The sequence below is a fragment of the Cajanus cajan genome, chromosome 3 (assembly GCF_000230855.2).
Source record: "Cajanus cajan strain Asha chromosome 3, NIPB_CcT2T_4, whole genome shotgun sequence".
Lineage (NCBI taxonomy): Eukaryota > Viridiplantae > Streptophyta > Magnoliopsida > Fabales > Fabaceae > Cajanus > Cajanus cajan.
Window position 1 is genome coordinate 89,641 of NC_138519.1, and position 12,764 is coordinate 102,404.

Below are 12,764 nucleotides of genomic sequence, written 5' to 3' on the forward strand. Positions count from 1 at the left end.
TGGGGTTTTTGAGCAGTGTTCTGCCCTAGAAAACTCTCCGGGAGTTGATCCGACGAAGTTCTTGAGCCCCGAGCCATTTTGCTTGAGGATCGAACCAAGTCGAGGGGAAATCTTTTTGATCCCCTTAGTTAAAATTTTGTTCTAGGAGAGCGAGGAGCGGGCTTGTAGAGCGTGGGAACGCCAAAACGCTTCCCAGTTCATTTTTTATAAAAAGCACGCTTCAAGAGGTTTCCCTTCAATCCTTCCTTTTACTGCTTTCTGTGTGTATATTTAAACTGTCATCATGTAGATAGTCAATTCATAATTGTTTAGAATAAATAGGGGTAATTTAGTAATTTTATACTGTTCTGTTAAAAATAATCTGTCATAGGGAACCCGAAAGGGGCGCTGTGGGGTGCTAACACCTTCCCCACGCGTAACCGACTCCCTTACCCAACTCTGGTTGTAGTGGCCAAAGTTGATTTTTAAATCAATTGCCTTATCCCTTTTTCCAATGTTTTGAGTAAAACATTGGTGGCGACTCCACGAACCCTCCTTTATGAAAACCACTAATCCATGGAGGGTCCCGCTTGGGATTAATATGGATTAGTGAGCCTTTTAATAAAATTGCTCGTTTGACGAGGTCTCAGTTTGAGAATAAGTCATTCTAGCAATCCACATTTTTCAAACAAATAAACGAGTCCAACCATCCTTCGCGAATGCCGAAAGCCCGTTTCGGGCCGGTGGCGACATTATCTAAAATTTATTCAAAATTCAAAATTTAAATAAAGGAAAATCTCATAAATCTAACAGTGTAGCATGTTTGAGAATGGACCCACCTTTCTTTATACTAAATTGTCATGTCAATTAGTTTTTTTTTCACATCTGTGTAGCACCTCTTCCTCTATTTTTTGCTCATAGTTTTTCAGTTTGCTTGATTAGTGTTCAAGTCTGTTAACATCTTTATTGGTGTGGTGATACCCTTCTGTTTATGCAGGTTCACTTTTGAATTCTGGAATCCAGTAAAGAGAATTCATCTGCGTTGCTTTTAGGTCTTGAATGTCTTATCAACGTCCCATATGTAGATGATACCGAGGATTTTAGGGTATGATGATGCTGACATTCATGTCTTATGGTTGTCTATTCCTTATGTTGTGATTATGATTTATGTGTTTTGAAAGTATGATAAATGATAGTATACATAACTAATACATATAAAAATTTAACTAAAATCTAGCTAAAAATTTATTTTGTAGGTAATTGTCTTTTGTTTTAATATAGGGCACACTGGAGAAGATATAGGCCCGAAGAACCCAACTCCTTCCTATTTGGAAAATTAATAAAAGAAATTGAGAACACGACAGGTATCTTTGTTTATCTTTTGGTTGCGATTTTTTTTTAAACAATTTTTACTCAGATAATGTTTATGTGATAGGAATACATACTTTTTGTCATGGTCATTTGGGATGTGTTATATCTCTGTGAAATCACAACGTGAAAAGATAACAAAGTTGTTATTGCACGTAATATGATGTAAGGGATATTTTTGTATTGATTTGCTCGATGTTAAATGATGTTATACCTCTGTTTAATAATATGCCATTGCTTCTGTCGGCAGGTATGTTGTGGGACAGTATCCTCAGTTTTTAAGAGCTCATTGGACGTTTCTAAAAGCTGTTGTGAATAATTTTCTTGAGGTTTTGCATGAGTCTCATCCTGGAGTTCAAGTTATGTTTTCTTCCTATGTTTTCTGTCCTAATTTTTCTTATATCAATAGCTTAGTTTATGTCCCCGTGCGTGTGCCTGTGTTTGTGTGCTCTGGGTGCTCATTTCTGTGTGCTCTATGTCTGTACTCTGTGTTGTGTGCCTTTGTTTGCCTTTGAGTCCTTGTGTGTATATGCTGTGTTTTGTATGTCTTTCTATGTGCGTGTATCTGTCCTTTTTGTGTTCACAGGTGGCAGCCCTTAAGTTTGGGAACACTACCAATATTCCTCAGGCATATTCATATGGTTCAAGTGGGGAACAAGTAAGTCTCTGTATTATGGCAAAATTGAATCCAGAAATACTACTAAGTTGCATCTTTGACAAAATTTCCCCCTTGTTTAGGGTATCATGTTGAATTTTGCACTGTTCTTCACCTCGTTTTGCAAGGCAAGTTTGTTTTCTCAACTTTATGTCTATCTGTGATTGTATGTTGCAAGTATATACTCATGAAATGTCATGGGATCAGGTGAAATAATGTGACCTGGTTTTGGGATTTTTTACGCTTTGTGTATGTGAACCATATCATGCGTGTGTTATGTTTGAGAATGGACCCACCTTTATATATACCGAATTGTCATGTCAATTAGTTTATTTTTCACATCTGTGTAGCACCTCTTCATCTATTTTTTGCTCATAGTTTTTCGGTTTGCTTGATCAGTGTTCAAGTCTGTTAACATCTTTATTAGTGTGGTGATACCCTTCTGTTTATGCAGGTTCACATTTGAATTCTGGAATCCAGTAAAGAGAATTCATCTGCGTTGTTTTTGGGTCTTGAATGTCTTATCAACGTCCCATATGTAGATGATACCGAGGATTTTAGGGTATGATGATGCTGACATTCATGTCTTATGGTTGTCTATTTCTTATGTTATAATTATGATTTATGTGTTTTCAAAGTGTGATAAATGATAGTATACATAACTAATAGATATAAAAATATAACTAAAATCTAGCTAAAAACTTATTTTGTAGGTAATTGTATTTTGTTTTAATAAAAGGCACACTAGAGAAGATATAGGCCCGAAGAACTCAACTCCTACCTTTTTGGAAAATTAAAAAAAGAAATTGAGAACACGACAAGTATCTTTGTTTATCTTTTGGTTGCGATTTTTTTTGAAACAATTTTTACTCAGATCAGGTTTATGTGACAGGAATACGTACTTTTTGTCATGGTCATTTGGGATGTGTTATATCTTTGTGAAATCACAACGTGAAAATATAACAAAGTTGTTATTGCACGTAATATGATGTATGGGATATTTTTGTATTGATTTGCTCGATGTTAAATGATGTTATACCTCTGGTGAATAATATGCCATTGCTTCTGTTGGCAGGTATGTTGTGGGACAGTATCCTCAGTTTTTAAGAGCTCATTGGACGTTTCTAAAAGCTATTGTGAATAATTTTCTTGAGCTTTTGCATGTGACTCATCGTGGAGTTCAGGTTATGTTTTCTTCCTATGTTTTCTGTCCTAATTTTTCTTATATCAATAGCATAGTTTATGTCCCCGTGCGTGCCTGTGTTTGTGTGCTCTGCGTGCTCATTTCTGTGTGCTCTATGTCTGTACTCTGTGGTGGGTGCGTTTGTTTGCCTTTTAGTCCTTGTGTGTATATGTTGTGTTTTGTATGTGTTTCTATTAGCGTGTATCTGTCATTTTTGTGTTCACAGGTGGCAGCTCTTAAGTTTGGAAACACTACCAATATTCTTGAGGCATATTCAAATGGTTCAAGTGAGGAACAAGTAAGTCTCTGTATTATGGCAAAATTGAATCCAGAAATACTACTAAGTTGCATCTCTGACAAAATTTCCCCCTTGTTTAGGGTATCATGTTGAATTTTGCACTGTTCTTCACCTCGTTTTGCAAGGCAAGTTTGTTTTCTCAACTTTATGTCTATGTGTGATTGTATGTTGCAAGTATATACTCATGAAATGTCATGGGCTCAGGTGAAATAATGTGACCTGGTTTTGGGATTTTTTACGCTTTGTGTATGTGAACCATATCATGCGTGTGGTATGTTTGAGAATGGACCCACCTTTATATATACTGAATTGTCATGTCAATTAGTTTATTTTTCACATCTGTGTAGCACCTCTTCATCTATTTTTTGCTCATAGTTTTTCGGTTTGCTTGATCAGTGTTCAAGTCTGTTAACATCTTTATTAGTGTGGTGATACCCTTCTGTTTATGCAGGTTCACATTTGAATTCTGGAATCCAGTAAAGAGAATTCATCTGCGTTGTTAATAAAAGGCACACTAGAGAAGATATAGGCCCGAAGAACCCAACTCCTTCCTTTTTGGAAAATTAAGAAAAGAAATTGAGAACACGACAGGTATCTTTGTTTATCTTTTGGTTGCGATTTTTTTTTGAAACAATTTTTACTCAGATCATGTTTATGTGACAGGAATACATACTTTTTGTCATGGTCATTTGGGATGCATTATATCTCTGTGAAATCACAACGGGAAAAGATAACAAAGTTGTTATTGCACATAATATGATGTAAGGGATATTTTTGTATTGATTTGCTCGATGTTAAATGATGTTATACTTCTATTTAATAATATGCCATTGCTTCTGTTGGCAGGTATGTTGTGGGATAGTATCCTCATTTTTTAAGAGCTCATTAGACGTTTCTAAAAGCTGTTGTGAATAATTTTCTTTAGATTTTGCATGAGACTCATCCTGGAGTTCTGGTTATGTTTTCTTCCTATGTTTTCTGTCCTAATTTTTCTTATGTCAATAGCTTATCTTATGTCCCTTTGCGTGTGCCTGTGTTTGTATGCTCTGTGTCTGTACTCTGTGTTGTGTGCCTTTGTTTGCCTTTGAGTCCTTGTGTGTATATGCTGTGTTTTGTATGTGTTTCTATGTGCGTGTATCTGTCCTTTTTGTGTTCACAGGTGGCAGCCTTTAGGTTTGGGAACACTACAAATATTCTTGAGGCATATTCATATAGTTCTAGTGAGGAACAAGTAAGTCTCTGTATTATGGCAAAATTGAATCCGGACATACTACTAAGTTGCATCTCTGACAAAATTTCCCCCTTTTTTAAGGTATCATGTAATCTGTGATTGCACTGTTCTTCTGTTTATGCAGGTTCACATTTGAATTCTGGAATCTAGTAAAGAGAATATATCTGTTTTTCTTTTGGGTCTTGAATGTCTTATTAACGTCCCATATGTAGATGGTACCAAGGATTTTAAGGTATGATGATGTTGACATTCATGTCTTATGGTTGTCTATTTCTTATGTTATGATTATGATTTATGATTGCTGAAACTTGTGTTTTCAAAGTGTGATAAATGATAGTATACATAGCTAATACATATAAAAATATTACTACAATCCAGTTAAAATTTTATTTTATAGGTAATTGTATTTTGTTTTAATAAAAGACGCACTAGAGAAGATATAGGCCCGAAGAACCTGACTCCTTTATATTTGGAAAATTAAAAAAAAAATTGAGAACACGACAGGTATCTTTGTTTATCTTTTGGTTGTGATTTTTTTGAAACAACTATTACTCACATCATGTTAATATGGCAAGAATACATATTTTTTGTCATGGTCATTTGGGATCCTTTATATCTCTGTGAAATCACAACAGAAAAAGATAACAAAATTGTTATTGTTAATATCATGTAAGGGATGTTTTTGTATTGATTTGCTCGATGTTAAATGATGTTATACCTCTATTTAATAATATGTCATTGCTTCTGTTGGCAGGTATGTTGTGGGACAGTATCCTCGGTTTTTAAGAGCTCGTTGGAAGTTTCTAAAAGCTGTTGTGAATAAGTTTCTTGAGTTTTTGCATGAACCTCATCCTGTAGTTCAGGTTATGTTTTCTTCCTATGTTTTCTATCCTACTTTTTCTTATATCAACAACTTTGTTTATGTCCCTGTGCGTGTGCCTGTGTTTGTGTGCTCTGCGTGCTCATTTCTGTGTGCTCTGTGTCTGTACTCTGTGCTGTGTGCTTTTGTTTGCCTTTGAGTCTTTGTGTGTGCGTGTTGTGTTTTGTATGTGTTTCTATGTGCGTGTATCTGTCTTTTTTGTGCTCACAGATGGCAGCCCTTCAGTTTGGGAACACTACCAATATTCTTGAGGCATATTCATTTGGTTCAAGTGAGGAACAAGTAAGTCTCTGTATTATGGCAAAATTGAATCTGGACATACTACTAAGTTACTTGTAAAGCATCTCTGAAAAAATTTCCCCCTTGTTTATGGTATCATGCAGAATTTTGCACTGTTCTTCACCTCAATTTGCAAGGCAGGTTTGTTTTCTCATCTTTATGTCTATTCGTGATTGTATGTTTCAAGTATATATTCATGAAATGTCATGGGATCAGGTGTACCAATGTGACATAGTTTTGGGATTTTTTATGCTTTGTGTGTGTACCATATCATGCGTGTGGCATGTTTAAGAATGGACCCACCTTTCTATGTACTGAATTGCCATGTTAATTAGTTTTTTTTCCACATCTGTGTAGCACCTCTTCCTCTCTTTTTTGCTCCTAGCTTTTCAGTTTGCTTGATTAGTGTTCAAGTCTGTTAACATCTTTATTGTTGCGGTGATACCCTTCTGTTTATGCAGGTTCACATTTGAATTCTAGAATCCAGTAAATAGAATACATCTGCTTTGCTTTTGGGTCTTGAATGTCTTTTCAACATCTCATATGTAGATGATACCGAGGATTTTAAGGTATGATGATGTTAACATTGATGTCTTATGGTTGTCTATTTCTTATGTTATGATTATGATTTATGATTGCTGAAACTTGTGTTTTCAAAGTGTGATAAACGATAGTATACATAGCTAATACATAAAATATAACTAAAATCCAGTTAAAAATTTATTTTATAAGTAATTGTATTTTCTTTTAATAAAAGGCACACTGGAGAAGATATAGGCCCGGAGAACTTGACTCCTTTATTTTTGGAAAATTAAAAAAAATTGAGAACACAACAGGTATCATTGTTTATCTTTTGGTATTTTTTTTCAAACAACTATTACTCACATTATGTTTATGTGGCAGGAATACATATTTTTTGTCATGGTCATTTGGGATCCTTTATATCTTTGTGAAATCACAACGGGAAAAGATAACAAAGTTGTTATTGTACGTAATATCATGTAAGGGATGTTTTTGTATTGATTTGCTCTATGTTAAATGATGTTATACCTCTATTTAATAATATGCCATTGCTTCTGTTGGCAGGCTTGTTGTGGGACAGTATCCTCGGTTTTTAAGAGCTCGTTGGAAGTTTTTAAAAGCTGTTGTGAATAAGTTTCTTGAGATTTTGCATGAGACTCATCCTGGAGTTCAGGTTATGTTTTCTTCCTATGTTTTTTATCCTACTTTTTCTTATATCAACAGCTTTGTTTATGTCCCTGTGCGTGTGCCTGTGTTTGTGTGCTCTGCGTACTCATTTATGTGTGCTCTGTGTCTGTACTCTGTGCTGTGTGCCTTTGATTACCTTTGAGTCTTTGTGTGTGCATGTTGTGTTTTGTATGTGTTTCTATGTGTGTGTATCTGTCTTTTTTGTGTTCACAGGTGGCAACCCTTCAACTTGGTAACACTACCAATATTCTTGAGGCATACTCATATGGTTCAAGTGAGGAACAAGTAAGCCTCTCTATTATGGCAAAACTGAATCCAGACATACTACTAAGTTACTTGTGAAGCATCTCTGACAAAATTTCCCCCTTGTTTAGGCTATCATACAGAATTTTGCACTATTCTTGGCCTCATTTCACAAGGGAGGTTTGTTTTCTCAGCTTTATGTCTACCTGTGATTGTATGTTGCAAGTATATATTCATGAAATGTCATGGATCAAGTGAAATAATGTGTCCTACTTTTGGGAATTTTTATGCTTTGTGTATGTGTACCATATCATGCGTGTGGCATGTTTAAGAATGGACCCACCTTTCTATATACTGAATTGTCATGTCAATTAGTTTTTTTTCACATATGTATAGCACCTCTTCCTCTGTTTTTTGCTCATAGTTTTTCAGTTTGCTTGATTAGTGTTCAAGTCTGTTAACATCTTTATTGGTGTGGTGATACCCTTCTGTTTATGCAGGTTCACATTTAAATTCTGGAATCCAGTAAAGAGAATACATCTACTTTGCTTTTGGGTGTTGAATGTCTTATTAACATCTCATATGTAGATGATACCGAGGATTTTAAGGTATGATGATGTCGACATTCATTTCTTACGGTTGTTTATTTCTTATGTTATGATTACGATTTATGTTTGCTGAAACTTGTGTTTTCAAAGTGTGATAAATGATAGTATACATAGCTAATACATATGAAAATATAACTAAAATCTAGTTAAAATTTATTTTATAGGTAATTGTATTTTATTTTAATAAAAAGCACCCTAGAGAAGATATTGGTCCAAAGAACCCGACTCTTTTGTTTTTGGGAAATTAAAAAAAGATTGAGAACACAACATGTATCTTTTTTATCTTTTGGTTGTGATTTTTTTTGAAACAATTATTACTCACATCATGTTTATGTGGCAGGAATACATATTTTTTGTCATGGTCATTTGGGATCTATTATAACTCTGTCAAATCACAACGGCAAAAGATAACAAAGTAGTTATTACACGTAAAATCATGTAAGGGATATTTTTGTACTGATTTGCTCAATATTAAATGATGTTATACCTCTGTTTAATAATATGTCGTTGCTTCTTTTGGTAGGTATGTTGTTGGACAGTATCCTTGGTTTTAAGAGCTTGTTGGAAGTTTTTTAAAAGCTGTTGTGAATAAGTTTCTTGAGTTTTTGCATGAGATTCATCTTAGAGTTCAGGTTATGTTTTCTTCCTATGTTTTCTGTCCTACTTTTTCTTATATCAACAGCTTAGTTTATGTACCTGTGCGTGTGCTTGTGTTTGTGTGCTCTGCGTGCTCATTTTTGTGTGCTCTGTGTTTGTACTCTGTGCTGTGTGCCTTTGTTTGCCTTTGAGTCTTTGTGTGTGCATGTTGTGTTTTGTATGTGTTTCTATGTGCGTGTATCTGTCTTTTTTGTGTTCATAAGTGGCAGCCCTTAAGTTTGGGAACACTACCAATATTCTTGAGGCATATTCATATGGTTTAAGTGAGGAACAAGTAAGTCTCTGTATTATGCAAAATTGAATCCGGACATATTACTAAGTTACTTGTGAAGCATTTCTGACAAAATTTCCCCCTTGTTTAGGGTATCATGCAGAATTTTGCACTGTTCTTCACCTCATTTTGCAAGGCAGGTTTGTTTTCTCAGCTTTATGTATATCTGTGATTGTATGTTGCAAGTATATATTCATGAAATATCATGTGATCAGGTGAAATAATATGACCTAGTTTGGGATTCTTTATGCTTTCTCAGCTTTATGTCTATTTGTCATGGGAAGTCACATTGAAGACTTTTGGTGGTGACCTAGAGTTTGTTCTCCATTGGATTTGTGGCTTGGAGTTTCTAAACACCTAGAAGTATCCAATATCAAGGCTACTTCTAAAAAGTGGAGTGATGCACTTGAGAGGAAAGCAACATTGTGGCTGGAGTTGGAAGAAAAGAAGCAACAAATTTTAGAAAAATTTTTGTGAACTTTAGAAACTAATTTAGTGACGGAAAATTTTGACTCAAAACCAATTTTTCTTACAAAATCCGTCTCTAAATTCGTCTCTAGTTAGTGGCTAATTTTGTTTTCCTTGAAATTAAGTGAAGCCACTAATTTCATTTGATTATGAATTTACATTTCATTTGGTGTGAATTTACATTTCATTAAGTGTGAATTTGCATTTCATTTGATGTAAATTTGCATTTTATTTTCTTGTAACTTTTTAATTCTTTCATTTTTGTACAAGGTCTTTATTAAGGAGTGTCTTGGAGTGCCTTTGGTGTATCTCCATCTCTCCTTAGTGTTTTCAAGTAGTAAAATCGTTTAGTACTTGTGAGAGGGTCCTTAGAAGTCTTTGGTACTTTCCAAGCTCTCACCTAGGTTTACTTGCTTTAAACGCCTAGTTTATGTTTTTTTGTCTTTAAGTTTTCTTGCAATTTAGGTTTTCATGCATTTTATGTTTTCGACAATTTAAGTTTTCAAGCAATTTATGTTTTGTTGCCATTTATGTTTTGAAGCACTTTATGTTTTCAAGCATTGAATAATTGTACACTTTAGGCATTTGCTTGTTATTTTTCTTTTGAAAATATCTTTGTGAAAATTATTTTGTGCAAGGAAAATGTACAAGGGGGTTTAGAGATTTCTACTTGAAAAAAATTGATTATTAAGTGGCTCTTTAGTAGCTCACCTCCCTCTAAAGTTCAATTTGTACTTTTAGACCTCTAAGTGTCAAGTCTAAGTACTTCCAAAAAAATTATTTTCTCTAAAAACTATTTTTGTGTGAAAAACCTTTCTGTCTAATCATGTCTCAAGATTCCTCACATAGTGAAAGTGATGGTTCTCTAAAAACTCTTTCATACATTACTAAAGAGCTCAAATCACTTAAACTATGGAAAAAGCAAGAGACTATTTAAAGAAAAAGAGATAAAATTGAAAGAGAAGGTCAACTTGTTTATCTTGAGGAAGAATTGAGAATTCTTAGGCAAGAAGAAGAAAAATTGAAAAAATATATGAAGAAACATAGAAAAAAAAAATGTAGGAGCTCACATTTCCAATATACATCCCTAATGAAAGTATGAATCAAGGGGATCACTACCAACCTCCACCTAGAAGGATAATAAGACCTAAGGAAGTCAAAGTTGACCTCCCACAATTCTTTGGAAAGGATGATGTGGAGTTATATCTAGGTTAGGAAATGAAGGTTGAGCAACTCTTTGCTTGTCACAAGGTAAGTGAAGAGAGAAAAGTCCCTCTGGCTACCCTTAGCTTTCAAGGGCATGCCATGTATTGGTGGACGACCTTAGAAAGAGAAAGGCGCCTCCATAATGATCCTCCAATTCAATATTGAAATGATCTTAAAAGTGTTATGAGGAGGAGGCACATTCTCACCTACTATGGAAGGGAACTTATGAATAAGCTCCAAAGGCTTCAACAAAGGGATATGTCTATAGAACAGTACAGGCAACAAATGGAGCTTTACATGATGAGGGCTTGTATAAGGGAAGAGGAAGCCACCACAGTAGCCAAATTCCTAAGTGGTCTTAACTTAGAGATTAGAGACCAAGTGGAGCTACTACCCTACAAGGACCTAAATGACTTGGTTCAACTTTGTGTAAGGGTAGAACAACAAATGTTAAGAAAATCTTCTTCTAAAAAAGAAAGCTCCTCCTCTAGATCTCTTAAGAAAGATTACATGGAGGAAGAAAAATCTTTGGAAAATAATATTATTTCAGAACCCTCCAAGGAATTGGCTAAAAAGAAAGAGCAAATTAGAGATAAGGATAAAGATCTCATCACTCCACACACTAGCACAAAGACTAGTGATATTAAACGTTTCAAGTGTCTAGGGAGAGACCACATTGCTTTTCAATGCCTTACAAAGAAAGTCATGATCTTAAGGGGGCATCACACTTATAGTAGTCAAGAACAGACTACTACCTCCTCTTCTAGTGAGAGTGAGGTTGAAACAAAGCTTCAAAAGTCCAAAGTGGAGCCAGTTTATCCTTATGAAGGAGAGCTCCTAATGCTTAGGAGAATCCTTCATAATCAACCTAGTGGTACCCTATCACAAAGAGAGAACATCTTTCATACAAGATGTAATGTTTTAAATAATGTTTGTTCTCTCATTGTTGATAGTGGATCATGGTGCAATTGTTGTAGCATTAGGTTGGTAAACAAGTTGAGTTTAATTACTATGCCACATCCTCAACCTTATCATTTGCAATGACTTAATAAGGATGGCGACATAGTAGTTGACCAACAAGTAAAGGTTAAGTTTTCCATTGGAAAGTATGAGGACCAAGCTTTATGTGATATAGTACTAATGGAAGCTTGTCATATTTTGTCAGGAAGACCATAGTAATTTGAAAAGAAAATTATACATAATGGTCTTACTAATGAAATCACCTTCACTCATAAGGAAAAGAAATTTCTCACCTCAACAAGTGGCTGAGGATCAAGCACAAATGAAAAATAAAAGAAAAAGAGAAAAAGTAGGGAAGAGTAAAGAGGAAGAAATATCTTCTAAGGGAGTTATGTCTAAAGAGAATTGCTTTATGACTAGAGAACCTATGAAAACTATTCTCTTTATTCATAAAGACCTTAACTCTTACCCTCACACTGCCACTAGTCTTGAAGAACAAATTCACAAATCTATTATTTTTAAAGTTTCAAGATTTGGTGAAGGAGAAGTGGACTTCACTTAGTTCTACTTCTCATGCTTCTTCCTTGGTGGTGCCTAAGGTAGATAGCCTTCCTTTGTGTAGGACTTTTCCTACCTTAGTTGTTTTAATAATGCACCTAATTTATGGAATATATTATTTGTTAGATATAATATATGAACCTTCAAGGTTCCTTGTGACAAATTCTTTTCATAACTATCCAACAAATAATGTAATCCAAAATTGTTTAGGAAATTTCTTAGTAGTTGTAGACACCCAATTTCGTCCAAGGGGTATACAAACAAGGACATGAACCACTGTTATGAAGGGAAGGAGCTCCCGAAGCATGCCAACAAGAAGACAGGACTTTAGAGGGTCCAAAAGCACAAATTAAATATTTTTATTGGCCCGAAACGGGCCGTTCCAAGGTCCAGAACGAGCCGTTCCGAGGCTCCCAAAAGGTCAAAAACCCTAAATTGGAACGGGTCGTTCCTAAATTGGAACGGGCCGTTCCAAGATTGGAACAGGCCGTTCCAAAATTGGAACGGGCCGTTCCAAGTTAAGAAAATGGCCAAAAAACTCTTCTTTGGAACGGCCGTTCCAGTTTACCAAATGATGTATTGATTTTTTCTCTGGAACGGGCCGTTCTAATTTCAGAACGGGTCGTTCCAGTTGTAAAATTTACACAGAACGGTCATATCTAGAACGGGTCGTTCCAATTTTGGAACGGGTCGTTCTGGACCCTTTCTGAA

General features: G+C 35.1%; 1 protein-coding gene across 5 annotated transcripts; it reads left to right on the plus strand.

Annotated features, from left to right (window-relative positions):
- The first annotated feature begins 1,608 nt into the window (after window positions 1–1,608).
- Window positions 1,609–9,564, plus strand: LOC114917134 (uncharacterized). Of its 5 annotated transcripts, XM_083070016.1 has the most exons (21): window positions 1,619–2,005; window positions 2,086–2,564; window positions 2,895–2,992; window positions 3,078–3,483; window positions 3,564–3,608; window positions 3,935–4,074; window positions 4,147–4,244; window positions 4,330–4,714; window positions 4,839–4,946; window positions 5,469–5,876; window positions 5,978–6,014; window positions 6,335–6,442; window positions 6,777–6,860; window positions 6,960–7,068; window positions 7,296–7,367; window positions 7,457–7,505; window positions 7,826–7,933; window positions 8,274–8,371; window positions 8,457–8,864; window positions 8,953–9,001; window positions 9,121–9,564. In XM_083070016.1, exons 12-17 carry the CDS (start codon window positions 6,423–6,425, stop codon window positions 7,852–7,854), a joined length of 363 nt encoding a protein of 120 aa, XP_082926142.1. In that variant the 5' UTR covers window positions 1,619–2,005; window positions 2,086–2,564; window positions 2,895–2,992; window positions 3,078–3,483; window positions 3,564–3,608; window positions 3,935–4,074; window positions 4,147–4,244; window positions 4,330–4,714; window positions 4,839–4,946; window positions 5,469–5,876; window positions 5,978–6,014; window positions 6,335–6,422; the 3' UTR covers window positions 7,855–7,933; window positions 8,274–8,371; window positions 8,457–8,864; window positions 8,953–9,001; window positions 9,121–9,564. The 5 variants fall into 5 exon arrangements, with proteins under 5 accessions (XP_082926139.1, XP_082926138.1, XP_082926140.1 ...); XM_083070013.1 differs by lacking the exons at window positions 8,274–8,371; window positions 8,457–8,864; window positions 8,953–9,001; window positions 9,121–9,564 and adding an exon at window positions 6,631–6,709 and having other exon boundaries at window positions 1,609–2,005; window positions 6,777–6,874; window positions 6,960–7,367; window positions 7,826–7,854; XM_083070012.1 differs by lacking the exons at window positions 8,274–8,371; window positions 8,457–8,864; window positions 8,953–9,001; window positions 9,121–9,564 and adding an exon at window positions 6,631–6,709 and having other exon boundaries at window positions 1,609–2,005; window positions 5,978–6,010; window positions 6,777–6,874; window positions 6,960–7,367; window positions 7,826–7,854.
- The last annotated feature ends 3,200 nt before the right edge of the window (window positions 9,565–12,764 follow it).

Bases quoted from the DNA above. Each gene is read 5' to 3' on its own strand.
- LOC114917134 (XM_083070013.1), top strand. The intron at 3,484-3,563 runs GTAAGTCTCTGT...CCCCTTGTTTAG, and splicing joins ATGGTTCAAGTGAGGAACAA to GGTATCATGTTGAATTTTGC.